The sequence below is a fragment of the Adelges cooleyi genome, unplaced genomic scaffold (genome assembly GCF_023614345.1).
Source record: "Adelges cooleyi isolate 19-005CV unplaced genomic scaffold, UGA_ACOO_1.1 ACOO_flye_CR_arks_rails_tigmint_CR_PRNA_41, whole genome shotgun sequence".
NCBI lineage: Eukaryota > Metazoa > Arthropoda > Insecta > Hemiptera > Adelgidae > Adelges > Adelges cooleyi.
This window is the reverse complement of record NW_026096090.1, coordinates 1,990,371-2,005,276: the sequence shown is the minus strand read 5'-3', so window position 1 is coordinate 2,005,276 and position 14,906 is coordinate 1,990,371. Positions and strand designations below refer to the sequence as shown.

At 27.2% G+C, this 14,906-nt stretch overlaps 1 protein-coding gene across 1 annotated transcript; it reads right to left on the bottom strand.

Moving 5' to 3' along the window:
* Window positions 1-1,407: 1,407 nt before the first annotated feature.
* LOC126841753 (septin-2) lies at window positions 1,408-7,204 on the bottom strand. Its single transcript, XM_050578384.1, has 9 exons — window positions 6,978-7,204; window positions 6,755-6,887; window positions 6,538-6,680; window positions 5,778-5,971; window positions 5,479-5,590; window positions 5,221-5,413; window positions 5,011-5,138; window positions 4,775-4,948; window positions 1,408-2,808 (listed from the first exon to the last, which is right to left on the bottom strand). The coding sequence occupies exons 1-9, from the start codon at window positions 7,005-7,007 to the stop codon at window positions 2,638-2,640; spliced, it is 1,278 nt and encodes a 425-aa protein (XP_050434341.1). The 5' UTR covers window positions 7,008-7,204; the 3' UTR covers window positions 1,408-2,637.
* Window positions 7,205-14,906: the final 7,702 nt, after the last annotated feature.

The window sequence follows — 14,906 nt, the reverse complement described above, 5'->3', positions numbered from 1 at the left end:
GTCTACAGCAAATATTGTGTCGTACCTTTACTGTGAAATAAACCGACCTTTATGAAATGGTGAATGATATTATACGTTTAATAGTTAAAATTACCGGCTCACCGATTTACTGAAACGGGGCGTACAGTACAAAAACTTAACGCCAGCCCAAGATAATATTATTAATACCTTCACCCACACCGGCCACACGGCGTTTGTTAACTGCTAGCCAATGAAGCATATACCTAATCTAGAAGGCAGAAATACGCCTGACAAATTGTACACGGTTGATAAAATATATAATTCCACTACACAAGTTGTGTAACACAACACTGTAACTTTTCCCCCTCTCTCTCAAATGGCAACATGTTTTTGTTGACTATAAATACTTGTTTAGTCGAAATAAGTGCGTGAATATGTAGAATATAATGAATATTCAATAAACAAAACATATTATTACCTACACTAGTTATCAAAAATCACAAAACGTGTTTTGAATATAAATTATCGTTGTATGTACTAGTAAATAAGTTAATATGTAAAACACATTTCACTGTTCGATGATTAACATAATTGTAGATATTAAATTATATATTATATTTCATGTCTCTTAAAGTAGGATACCTACCCAATGTAATAACAAAAATAATATATCTCTCGGCATCCTTAACCGTATTACATTTTGAATTACCCAATTTTCGAAATTTACAGCTAGTATTATTAAATAAAACCAAGTGTAGTACCTATGTACTAGGTAATTAATCTGGTAATTAACGATTATGACTTTATGAGACATTACACGTTTTCGTCTAATAGCAAGGGCAAGAAGTCGATAAATTAATTTGTGGTGTACTAATAAAATTATAAAAGAGTTGGTCGAATACAGAATAATAATCATTACCTATTATACTCAAATCTCAATTATGTATTATACTATTATCATGACCGCAAATCGCCTAATGATCTAGCCATCTAAGGGTTTCTCTCCACATAACTCCATAAAATTGTTTTAAAAAATGCCTTAGAATACGTATGTCGGCTAGACTGCTACATTTTCGTGGGATTTGAAAGAGTTTGAGATTCTGCTGACCTTATCTCTAACTACCTATCATAACAAGTACAAACACACGAAAACATTTTATTCCATCTCGAATCAGCTATAACCAAATGATGACGTTAATACTCGATACTATTTGAGTTCGGCCAAGATTTAGTATTTGGTTAAAACAATAATAAATCATATTTTAATAAAGAACACAATATTTATTCATATTATTGTAATAATAATATGCCTATACAAGTATATATATATAAATTAATCGAATAGGAAAAATATAATTTTTTTTAAATATTATTAGTGAAAAATAATACATCAAATAATATGTAAACTACGATTACGTAGGTTAAAATAATAATATAAAATGTTTAAATATATATATTTACGAACTACGATGGCAAATATAGAGTATGTAATAATATTAAAATACTAAAAAAAAAAAAAAAAATAGTTTTAAACACCGATAGTGTTTGGTCGGTACAAAACGAGGTTAATTTCACAGTAGTTTAACCAAAAATACATTGTTATAGTTTTTCACACAAATTGTTACAAACAACAAACTGTGCCGTTGTTATTCAATAATCAATCGTCATCGACCAATGGTCATTACATCATAAAGCTATTAAGTACCTGCATATATTTACTTAAAAATTCAGATTACAAAACGAATGTGAACGTCGTTTTAAAATGTTAACACCTTAATCTATTGGGACTGTCGAAACGAGTAGACAACAAAAGTAAAAAATCGATACCTACTGGAATAAAGCTAAACACTTACTTGGACGACTAGCCGTTCACTTATCAGATCATCGTACGGTTATTGGGAAGACAATATATCGTTAACAGTCTATTGAGCGGAATGTAAAAAAGGAAAGAAAAAAAACGTTTTTGGCACTAAATGATTCACATTGAACCGATCGGGATTCGGAATTGCATATTAGAACAGAAAGAAGTCGTGAAAAAAAATTGTCACAAGAGTTCAGGTATTATTAGAGAATTTTTTATCTATTTTTCGCAGGTGTTCAACACACAATTTAGAACACACTAAAATCAGGGAACTCTGAAACCATTGACTTATGTAGGTGTTCGATTAGTGCCCCACGCACAGTAATTACTAGTGTGTGAAATACAACTGCTCGCTAACAACTTAAAACTGAATTAAAAGTATTAGTAGGATATTTATTGCGTTTCATACCTTTTGTCCTGTCTTCTGTGATTTATAGTTGTCTATTGATCATTTTTATTTTGTTTTCGTGTGTGTTGTTATTGCTAATTCTAATCCTAAGAAAACATTTCTACAAAAATCTTAAATCACTAGAACAAACACAATTTTCACATTACATGCTTAACATCATAGAGTATTGTTTTATGGTTTCATGAAAGTTATTGATTAACGATGCACTCGTTTAACGCAATTTGTCGGCATTTGCAAATAGCAAAAAAAAAAAATATTAAACAAAAAACAAAAAAAAATAAAAACAATTACAATAGGATTAGTACAAACGATTAGAAAAAATAAAAGGATTTTAACCGTCATTTTTTTTTTTTTTTTTTTACAACGATTTTAGCCTGAAATAAATAAAGTGAGGTCACTCGGTTCATCATTTCTTTTTGTTTTTGCCTAAAGTCAGCGTGTGATGGCCCGTGTTCATGTACTGTTGTTTTCTTTTGTTGAACTCCATCAGCTCGTCATCATACTTTCGACGTTGATCTTCCAATTTCTTTTTTTGTTCGTCTTGGTCCCGTTTCAATTTGTCAAATTTGGCGTGCAACTAAACAAAAAACAACAAGTGAGTTAATTCAAGCTCGTTATAGCCGAGACAAGATTAGCACAATGCCGATGTTGTGTAAAACTCTTAATTATATCCTAGAGTCCAGAAGTAGCTAGAATAAATATTGGTATTTTGTTTTGTACATTTTTTTTTGTCTTGAAAATAATTTTAAGAAATTAGTATTGTTTTTATCGGGATGTAAAAATTACATAATTGATATTGATTACGCAAAGATATTATTTACAACAAAAGATGGTAGAACAATAGGCAAAAAATTATTCTATTGAATTAAATACACAGTTAATTAGAGCATAAAGAAAGAACAATAGATTTTCTCAATATCAATAATTATCAACTCCTACACAGCATTTATTAGATGCTGATAAACTTTATTACTTAATGAAATTAATTATGCTCATCCTAATTATACAATTATATGTATATTAAAAATAAAAGTAAAACGTCACATGTATAATACATGCACAGAAATCAAACTTCTATTTGGACAAATTTAAATAACAAACAAAAAAATTATTTAAATATATATTTATTTGTATATTTAATTTTGACTATCAACAATTTTTTTATTTGAATGCATGTATAAATAATAAAATCAAACACATTTGTATTTAAGATAACAAGTTATTTGATACAGTCAAACAAAAATATATTTAAACAAAAAATTATTTGAAATTATAAATAATAAATAATTTCAAATAAAAATTACCAAGACATTTTTCAACTCTATCCCTGGCAACCTTCCTATGGTTTATTTATAAAGAAAAAAAAACACATGTTTAAGATAAATATTGATCTTATACTCAGATTCAGTAATGGTATTTGTAACCATAGAACTAATTTGTATTTATAATAGACGAAATCTTTATTATTTTTAATTAAAAAAATAATCTATTTGAAAATGTGTTATACTATATAAAAATAATTAAGGTTAGTTTGATAACTTAGTTAAAATAATTATTGAATTTTTAAAAATTATATCCAGCCAAATATTAAAAAAGATTCACCAATTTAAAAACTAATCCATTAAACATGCATATAATACTATTTTGTGTATGTTATTATTATAATAATTATTAATATTGCTACAAATTAAAAATTATAAAAAATATTTTCCTATTACAAAAATAAATGTTCTCTATATATATCGCTACTGTCTTAGAAAAAGGAACGTATTATATATATATATATATATATAATTTTATATGATTATGTAACGGTTTTGATAATGTAACATTTGTAGAATCATACAAGACTATTTGAAGTTAAAAATAGTCTATCGATTGTTTTATTAAAAAATTGCAATTGCATTTTGTAATTATTTTAAATCATTTAATCAAATAGAAAAATGCAATGATTAATGTGAAACATTTAAACTTAAATTGAGTTATACTTTGTTTAACTACTCGACTATTGAATTGTAGACAATTTTGCTTAATATGAAATAAGTTAATAGATAGTAAATCAAGTACAATTAAGTTATTTTTTACAGAAAATATTACTTATAAGTTATAACTAAAAATAACAGCAATTACTTTGGTATTTTTTAATTAAACAAATATATCTTTCTAGTAGTCGGGCAAAATGTAAAGATAATTTTTAAAAAAAATAGATAATATTTAATTTATAAATTATATTGTTTTTAACTCAATATATAAAAGATAATTACTTTATTTAAAAAGTTAAATAAAAGTTAAAATTAGTTTATTTATATTTTATTAATTAATTTATAGATAAAAAATTATTTCAGACAATTTTATATATATTTAAAATAAACTTTATAAACAATAAAGTTTGTTTTATTTATCTTGAATACTTCTTACTATCGATATTAAGTTGAAGACATTTTTTTAATTTTAGATAGGTTATTTTAAAAATGTTATCTACTATTATTGTTAAGACAATCAAACAAATAATATCAGGACAAATAATATTCTATCAAAATTACCTCTTTCTCAGCCTCTTTTAATTCAGCCTCTTTTTCTTTAACTCTTACGACAAACATTTGTCTCATCTCATCTTCACGATTCTGGAGTTCTTGTAGATGGTGACTACGTTTTGCTTCAAAAGACTCTTGAAAGCTTAATGGTTTATTTTCATTGTCTACATCACTAAATCCCATCTATAATAAAAATTAAAATGTATTGTATGAATTTTTTTAAACCAATATTTAGATAATATTACCTGTTCTAGGCGCATTTTTCGATATAATTCGTAGTGTTTTTCGTGAGTCTTTTCCCGTAAATCTTCCATGTTTGTTCTAATCAACATTTCTCGAAGTTTAACAAAATCGCAATGAGCTTCGTTTTCGACTGTTATGAACAATAAATTATTATCAATTTCAATTACTTTTTTCAAAGATAAGATAATAAACCAAAATTAAAAATGTTTTACCTTGAACCGTTCCCCATGGATATTGTCGGGCACGTACCATTTTGTTTGCCACCTTAGAAAATTCTGTGCTGCCGACGACGGCAAAAGGTATATGGGAATTCATTGATGAATTTACATCAGATACAGACTCGTCGTCAGTCGGGAATTGATAGATTTCAACACCATTTGATCGTAACTCAGTTATTATTTTTGTCTAAACCAAAAGTAAAATGAAGATTTATTTCGAACATCACCAAAATTAAGTTCTAGAAGTCCTACTTTAAATTTCTGAAGCTCAGATTTAGATATAGTGTCGGCCTTAGCAATAATTGGAATGACATTTACTTTTGTATCGAGTTTCTTCATACACACCAAATCGATGGACTTCAAACTAAAATGAAACATACGTATAATTAATGTAGAAAATATGTTTATGTTGGAAAAAATCCTATATTAATCATTAATTCACATTATCTAGTTAAACGTTTTGTACACTTTGAGCAATTATAAACAATTTTTAATACATTTATTAATGAATCTATGTAGAATTATTATTCTCATATAATTTCATATATTACCCATGTCCGGTGGGGCAGATGAAATATAGACAAGCATGAACTCGTGTATCGTGGTATGTAGACAATAAACGTTTAACTTTTAATTCTTCTTGTAAATAAAATTCAAACTGAGCATCAATATAATCTACAATAGACTTGAAGCTGTCTTCCTTATTTATTTGATCACCATAACCGACAGTTTCGACTAGGGTTAACTACAAGAATAAAATAAAATATTATTAAAAATTAATATGATCATTAAGTCATTTATTAATAAGTTCAAAAAACGGACATCAACTAAAATAAACGAATGCATTAAATGCATAATGTTTGACAAACTAATTAAAAACATAATTAATGTATACACACAGCCTGAGAATTGTTTAAATATATTTTGATAGAAACAACAATTTAAATAAAATTAACTAAGTAAAAAACTCAAACTAAAATATATTTTAATAAAATATCATTTTAAAGTTTAAAGTAATAAAATGATTTCAAAAAATGTTTTGTTTAAAAGTGTAACTATAGTAAGTAATTATAAATTAATTTAAAAACGTTGATGTATTTAAAATGATTGTACTTGAAATAATTCATTGTTTGTCATTTATTACTTAAATACAAATTTGCCAGGTCTGCAGTTATAAAAATGATACATGCGATACATATTCTTTTTAAGGAAAATGGCAAACTAGTCATGCCCTTGAATGTAAAGCTTTCTCTAGCGTTACTAACCCATTTAACAAGTTTACGACACATACAACAAATAGTTTATAATTACTTTTAGTTGAACGTTGCTTTCCTGAAGTTCGTACGTATGCGCCTTGAGCTTGACATTCGGCAAATTATGGGAAGACGGAGTGGACTCAAAGTTGGTATTGAACAACGAGTCCATGAGCGTAGATTTACCCAGACCCGTTTCACCTAAACAAAAGGTATAGCGTTGAATAAACATACAAGAACAAGTGTACAAAAAAAAAAAAAGAACACCAACTCACCAATGCAGAGTATGTTAAAAACAAATCCGTTTTGAGCCGATTTGTGTGTCAACTGATCGGGCATGCTGTCGAACCCTACGTGGCCGTTAAGCTGTAGAGTTCGCATTGTGGATGGTTTGTTGTTTTCTTCAAACTGGTCGGACATGAGTTAGATAAATAATAATTATGCTACAAGAAATTCAAATCGGTGTGAACACACGCCCAACATAATAATAACACATACCTTAGGTCGGTTATTGAGTACAGCGGCCATGGCGTGATGTCGGCGGTCTCTGGCAATCTGAATGAAAAATCACTCGTAATTAACACGTACTATTAACGGTCGTGAAATTATTATTATTATTATTATTGTTATTACAGTTCAATTATTCTAAATCGTTCTCCTATTAGAGCTGTTGTTATCGGCAGATACGGTATTGTTGGGTTGTTGTGACTCAGTTCTAATGACTGTACTAAGAGGGGAGAGGGGCGGTGGTGGCGGCGGCGGTTTATCAACAGTCTTAGCATTTTTCAACAAAAACCGGCACCGATACTAGTACAGATATTTGCCACCAGATGGCGTTGCACTTTTGACTTTTGCAGTTTTTTTTTATTTAATACTAAAAAAAAACTGCATTACAACTTACATTACATGCCAAACGCTATTTCACCTACGGTGGCTAATCCGGTTAAGGATTCACAGGGAAGAGGAAAATTCATCGACTTCTAGTGTTAAGAGGGCGTCGCACCATCCAATTTTAAAGAGTAAAGTATAGGCAATTTTTTACAAAATCTTAATTTAAAGGGGTTAAACTGTGATGTGTAATTATTAGTTCAATAACTAGGACTCTATTTTGGTAGTTAATTTTTTTTTTGGACTATGACAGCATCTTTGAAAGCGATTTAAAAATGTTTTTTCATCTCAACTTGTTTAAGCAGACTGAAAATAACTCGCTTAATTTTAGATTTAGAGTAAAAGAACACATTATAAAATTAAAAGAGAACAATATTCCGGAGGGCAAGACGGTGCGTTTAAAAAATTTTTTTTCCAAGTTACAGTCATTTAAAAATGTTTAAAATAGTCGTTATTTTAACACTTTGTATTGACATGTATACTTAGAATTATTTTAAAAAAACGCACCGTCTTGTCCTCCGAAATATTGTTTTCTTTTAATTTTATAACGGATGCTTTTACTCTAAAACCAAAATTAAGCGAGTTATTTCCAGTCTGCTTAAACATGTTTTTACCACTGAAAAGCACCGGTGCGACGCCCTCTTAATTTTTTTTTTTTAATATCTACAGCAATGATAAATTCATATCTATTTTTTTTTATAAATCAATGTATGCAAACTAACGTTTGTTATAATTTAATCTAATCCACCCACAACCCCAAAAACAAATGAAAGTGATTAATTAACTGCCTTAGTATAGACTTTAGAGTTCTAGGCTATAACTGCTTAAATATTGGCTTATAATTTTATTCAAATTTTATTGGTTACAATGCTTAAAATTATTAAATCAAAATTGACTGTAACAAAAGTTCTTAAACAAATTGTACAGCTAGTTAAGTCACTTTAGTCATTCGATATAATATGAAATATATTTTTCATGACTTCTCTATCCTAGAATTCCATCAAGGTTTATATATATGCACTTCATTTTTAACCTAATGGAGTTTTGTTTAAAAACAAATCTATGAACTCTGTCTTTAAAAAAATTGTGATGAATATTTAATTAGTAGATAGTAAGAAATGTTAGAAATTTGTAGTCAAAGGCACCAAATGAATAAAATACTGAATACAACTTTTTAAACATATTTTTGACTAACACACGTTTGGAGAATTGCCAACACTCATAAATAATTTATTATTTGTATTTCATAGGGTAAAGTACGATTAATAGTAAGAAGCAAGCGGAATGATTCATTGCAGGGATAGCTTCGGATACTGTAACATATTTTCACATTGTATGTGTCATTTTATATTATTAATCTTAATTTGCTGAACTTTTTAATTAGCAAAAACTAACAGTCTACAAAAATTATTAGAATTCTCTTGGTCAAACACTGTGATTTATGAACGTATTTATATAGTATGAATATTATGAATTGTATAATACATCTTATACAAATATACATAAGTATATTAAGAATAATTGGAACAAATCATGCTAACCTATCCTAACCAATGTAATGCTCTCTGTAAAAGAAAAATGCAAAAATTAATATCAAAGAATTTTGAAATAGCGAAAATGGGTTTAAGAGTTATTACTATTGCGAAATTACAAATATGAAAATTATCAAATGAGTATTTATTATTTAGATACGGTATACACAACTGCTAAAATAATTACTAAGATTTAAATGCTAAAATATTGCTTATAAAAAGTTACAATGTTGAATAAAAAGTTTTAATTAGTTTCGCATGAAACTTGGGCACCCTCATTGAAAAATATAATATTGTCAATTAAAATTCAATAGAATAATTATATACAATGAGATGAATTATTATATGTTAAAAAGTGAACGTTCAACAAGATATCATTTGATTACATCATAATCGAGTTGGCTCTCCAGATAGATATTTTTATTGAACAAGATTAAACAATAATTAGCCAAACGATAAACAATCGCAAAGAGCTTACAAATCAATTTGCCAATTTTTTTTATTTTTGTAGCAAACGCACAGTAGTGTGTACAGTACGAAAATAATAACAATGCATGGTGGTACAAATAAAAAATTATAATGTATAACAATAAGCAGATTGGAATATGTTGGCTTATTTATCTACATAGACGCCACGTGTTACATTTTATATTTATAATATCTTACAAGAGATCTAAACACACTCGTTTTGTTCTGCTCTCGTATAATGCGAAAAATAAGAGTAAATAGTACATTTGTGATTTTTCCTTATACGGTTTACCGTGTAATGCATGTAGTACGATAAGGCGGCGAAAATGTACGTTATGTACCGTTCTTTACTTTGTCATAAAGTAATATCAGATATACACAATACTTAAGGCTAGGGTACCTACGCGAAACATGACGAAGAACTCAGAGTATATGCAACGAGAAAAAAAATCGTACGCAACTTATGAGATAGCCAAATAACATACACAACTCACCAATACTTTTATATACACACAAATAATGTATATGAATAAAGGTATGCTTTACTCACTGATTTGTCCATAGCTGAAGTACCTCAACATATTAAACTATGTATTGATTGCAAAGCTATTTATCGAATACTGATGGCAGTCTATTTGAATTTAAATTCTTAACCGGTAAAATTAATTGCAAAATCCAAAAAAGGAACGTCAAACATGTGTCGTCTTACTATGGCATAGTTAATCTTTGACACCTACTTCGCAGATATTTCTTCAGAGTTGGCCAGAAGGTTATTGCACTAACAATAATGTGCAAAATTCAAATGACACCTAAATACACACAGCCCCAACAAATAGTGTGCACTTCTTTGTGATCTGGTAGAACTAGTAACCGGTAAGTATCTATTACCAACACTACAAATTCACATTTCTACATAAAACAAATACCATTAAAAAAAAATTAGTGTTATTGATCAAACGTTAACAACAAAGTGCCAAAAGTCACAACCATTATAATTATAATTTATTTTTTAACAAGAATCATTTCAACTTAAATACACCACAATCGCTTTGTCATTTGTGTATACTATCGCAAGAAAATTGGTTTTTTGTTTTTGTATAATCCAAAAGTGTCTCATAGTTTGTTTACTTTAGAAATCCAATATAAACCAGTGCAATAAAATAGCAGCAGGTATACGTTTATTTAAAACTGACAGTATTTGATGAAAAAGTTTTATAACCGTTGTTAAGGTCTTACTCTCAAATTGGGTAAATTCCTATGGCAAAAAAATAAAATATTCGAACTAAACAAAAACGTGAATAAAATAAAACCGAATCTATAAAAAAAAATACATATATCAAATACTTTTATCACCTAATCTAACCACTTCAATTTAATACAACTACTATTCATCTCAAAACAAATATTTTTGTTATCGATATGTATTATAATACAAAGTATGGTTTACAATATTATACTATGTGAAAATAAATCAAGGCTGAAGTTTTTTTTAATAGTTTTTTTCCAATTGCTGTTTACACACTATATGTGGCGTATACTAAGAAAGTATAATAATGTACACATAAATTTCTATTTTTTTTTCTGTACACATTCAATATATTATTATGTAAATCGTCAATATGAAAGATCAAAGATGTTTACCTTTTGCAATATTTTTGCTCTGTGAACCTAATCTGTTGATTTTATATTGTTAAATTATTTTTCTTTAAACACAATATAGGTACATACTATTAAAATGTAACACACAATAAAGTTGTTTCACTTCTCGTGTATTCAAATAAATTGTTACCAGCATACAGAAGAGACGAGATTTTTTTAAATATTTATTTAGTTATTGTTGTGTACTTACGTCTTACTCTGCTAAATATATTCGAAAACGAGAAATCGACCACTAACCAAACAAGAAAAAATCACCAAATACTACGCATACATTAATCTATATTCTTAAATTGAAATAATATTTTACTGAAGAAAGTCGTTTGACTGCGAAAAACCCAAAGAAATAATATTTAATGCATAATGCTTTACTTATGTAATGAAAAAACAAATATTGATAAAACGATAATCACCTATTTTATTTAAATTTATACCTAAAAGTAATCAATCCGTTGCTAATTATTCAAGAGCTTATTGTTACATTAAACAATTTTTAATTAGGTCGTAACCATATAAATACATAACATCAGCTTTTTTTGTAAAATTTAACGTTATAAAACAAATTTAAACTTGAGACCACGGTAATTAATGTACTTAATTAACTTCTCAATCATTATACCTATGTAATTGGTAAATCGTTTATTTTATGACACCACAGCGTGAACCTGACGGTTTGTTAGATATTAATTTAAGTAATTATCATTAAACCAGAATTTTATTTAGCAAATACAATACCAGATACCTAGTAAACCAATATGAAACTGATGTTAATTAGTAGTCTATAAAAACGATTAAATATTAAATTTAAGTAGGGTAAGTGAGGGAATAGTAAATAAATGGAGCAAAATATGTAAATGGCATTTTTTGATAATTCTACAAACATAAAAGTTGTATTTACATTGACCCATTTGTTTAGAATTACTCCACCTATGACCTAGCTCAAATGTAAACAGTTTATGAGAAAGTATTGTTTTTTCATTCGACATCAAGTCCTTTCCATGGCCGTAAGTATACTATTTGAGATGAACAATGTGCAACACAAGCAAAACACGCTTCTTGAAAATTTCAATATATTAATAAGTGATAAATATACTGATGACAACGGTAGGGTAGTTAATTTTGCCTTTGCGCAAAATTGTACACATTTTGTATTGAGCTGTGGTCAGAGGTCAACGTCAAAATTGGGTATTTTTTTTTATCACAAATTTTAAATTATTAAAATAAAAAAATCGAATTTAGAATTTAATCATTAATCCTTTGACACATGTTATGTTATTGGAGCTTAACAGGAAATTCGATTTTTTGGTAAATCGTTTTTAAATGCGGTCCCTTGCTGACTCAGCAAAGTAACACATTTAATGTTTTGCCGAGACAAGCATTTTGCCACGAAACGACGCAAACACTTACCACTGAAACTGTAGCTGCGGCAAAAGGCTACAAGGAGAGTTATTTTTGATTCTACATCTGTAAAATATATTAACTATGTACAAAATATAATTAAACCACACTATTAATAGGCGACAACGTCTCAGGGCCAATTCGAAATAAAAACTAATTTGAATATTTGAAAACTTGCATGGATAACCAATTTGTAGTCCGTAGACTTAGAGTTTTTTTGGTTATATCAATTCAGCGGTTAAGGTTTAAAAATTCATCATTTTTTTCGAAACTTACTTATAATGGGTATTTTATGATAATTGACCAAGGTTATTTTCGCAAGAATTTCATTATGATTACCAACAATGACAATAATAACCATTATCAATGATGACATAATAAAAATTGATTACTGAAAAATATGCGTTTAGAATAATGTTTTAAAATTTTATGAATTGTCGATGTGAAGTTTGAAGAAACTATGTACAGTTTTTCAATGTAAATCACTATTTCTTTAATTACTCAATTCTCAAATATTTAACACAAACAGACGATTAAAAATAATGTATTTCTCAATCCGTCGAAAATCAATAAAATACTGTTTAGCTGAAATTGTATTGTTTTTAAATACAATATTCGATTATATATTATTTATCTATTGATATAGTTTAAGCTATAGGGTTAATATTCGTTAGACATAAGGGCAAATAAAAAAAAACACACTTGTTTATTTTATTTTAATACATTTTATTTCCAACACAATTCTTTGTTTAAAAATTAGATTAATTTCATGCATACAAACGAAAATTATTGATAAAAAGTCGATTAAAATTAATGTATAATTACAAGAACTATATAAACACTAATTCCACTGGCACAACATAATAAATAATCAATATTTTTATTAAAACAATACTTATTGTAATGATTTTTTTTTTGTCGTTTGAACAATTAAGTTAACTTTACTACAACCTATCAAGACATGCGGTCGCTTAGGACCGTTGAAAATTACATTTTGTTTTACACAAATAAAATTGCCTTGAGTGGTACACATAAAATTAAAATATTGTTAAGTACCTATGTAATAATTAATAAAGCAAAAAACTTAAATAAATGTTATACTAAAGATATGGTTCTCCTTTCCTATGACAACACAGAGAAGTAAAAATAGGTTTTTAAGAAAACAGTTGGTCCTTAATTAGCATTTCAACACCATTTTATTATCAATAATTATATACTTAGTAAAACACGTTTTTTTTAAATGTAATAACTTATTATTCTTTTTATCAACAACAACAAAAATGTTCAAATATTATCTGAGCACTAATACAAGCAAATACCGATTATTTAACTCCTTTTATACAATTCTCAAATAGTTTTAATGAAAAAATAGACTTTTTGCCAAAACAACATCATCAGTCTTTGTTCAAGTACTTTTTTTTTAACATTTAAAAAATTCTTAATTTTATTTTTTTTCTTGGCGCTACATTTAGGTCTACAAGTGCGTTTTTATTTTATATTATGTTGTTTTTTATTACTTAGTGTAACTTTTAGTAAAGTATTTTTTTATTATTTTATTTTAACATATCATTGTCAACAACGTCGTTTGTTATGATTTAAAATATTTCATATTTTTTGTATCAACTTCGGATATATTTTCGATACTATTTTATTTTATCTTTAATAAAAATTACTAAGTTTGTTAGTTTTCCTGAACAACACCCAATTAGACTTCCACGCGAACAAGAAAGAGTTGTTTGAAGGATACAAAAAATGACGATTGTCCTAACAAAAATAACGCTTATACATTAATAAAACAGTTAATAATAGTGTGGCACCTTAAACATAATTATAACTCATGAACATTGTTGTTATTTTTTTGTTAAGTCTAAAGTAAACAATGCATTTTTTTTAAATATATTTTATGCGTTTCACACGTAATACTAATATAAAATGGGCTAACGTAGTACAATGTATTAATATATATAATAACTAATAATAATAATAATAATAATAATAATAATAGCAATAATAATAATAATAATATGTATTGTAGTTATCGTGTTGCGCATAAATACAAACAACGCGCCTTAATTTTTAAACTTAATGACTTAGATACTGAAAAGCTTAGAAAAAAACAAACAAATATTATCGTTTTGAAAAAAACAACATCTATATCAACACACTGGCGTAACCGAGATATGTAAAATATAATATGTAAATGGATAGTTGACAATAAAATTATATAGATTTTTTTCAAGCTTATAAACAAAACAAAATATACTAGGACAAAATATACTATAATCTAGGAAGCTATCGATAACATACAGCAATATGGCTCTAGTCGTTTGAAACGTTACATATCTTAATATTACAATATTTAAATGTTAATGAATTGTGTTGTGCCTCGTAGTTATTTTGTTAGGTGTTATAACTTCTATACTACAATTATTGATGTTAATTTATTTTTTACTACTATTCACACACTGTATACATCATTATACAA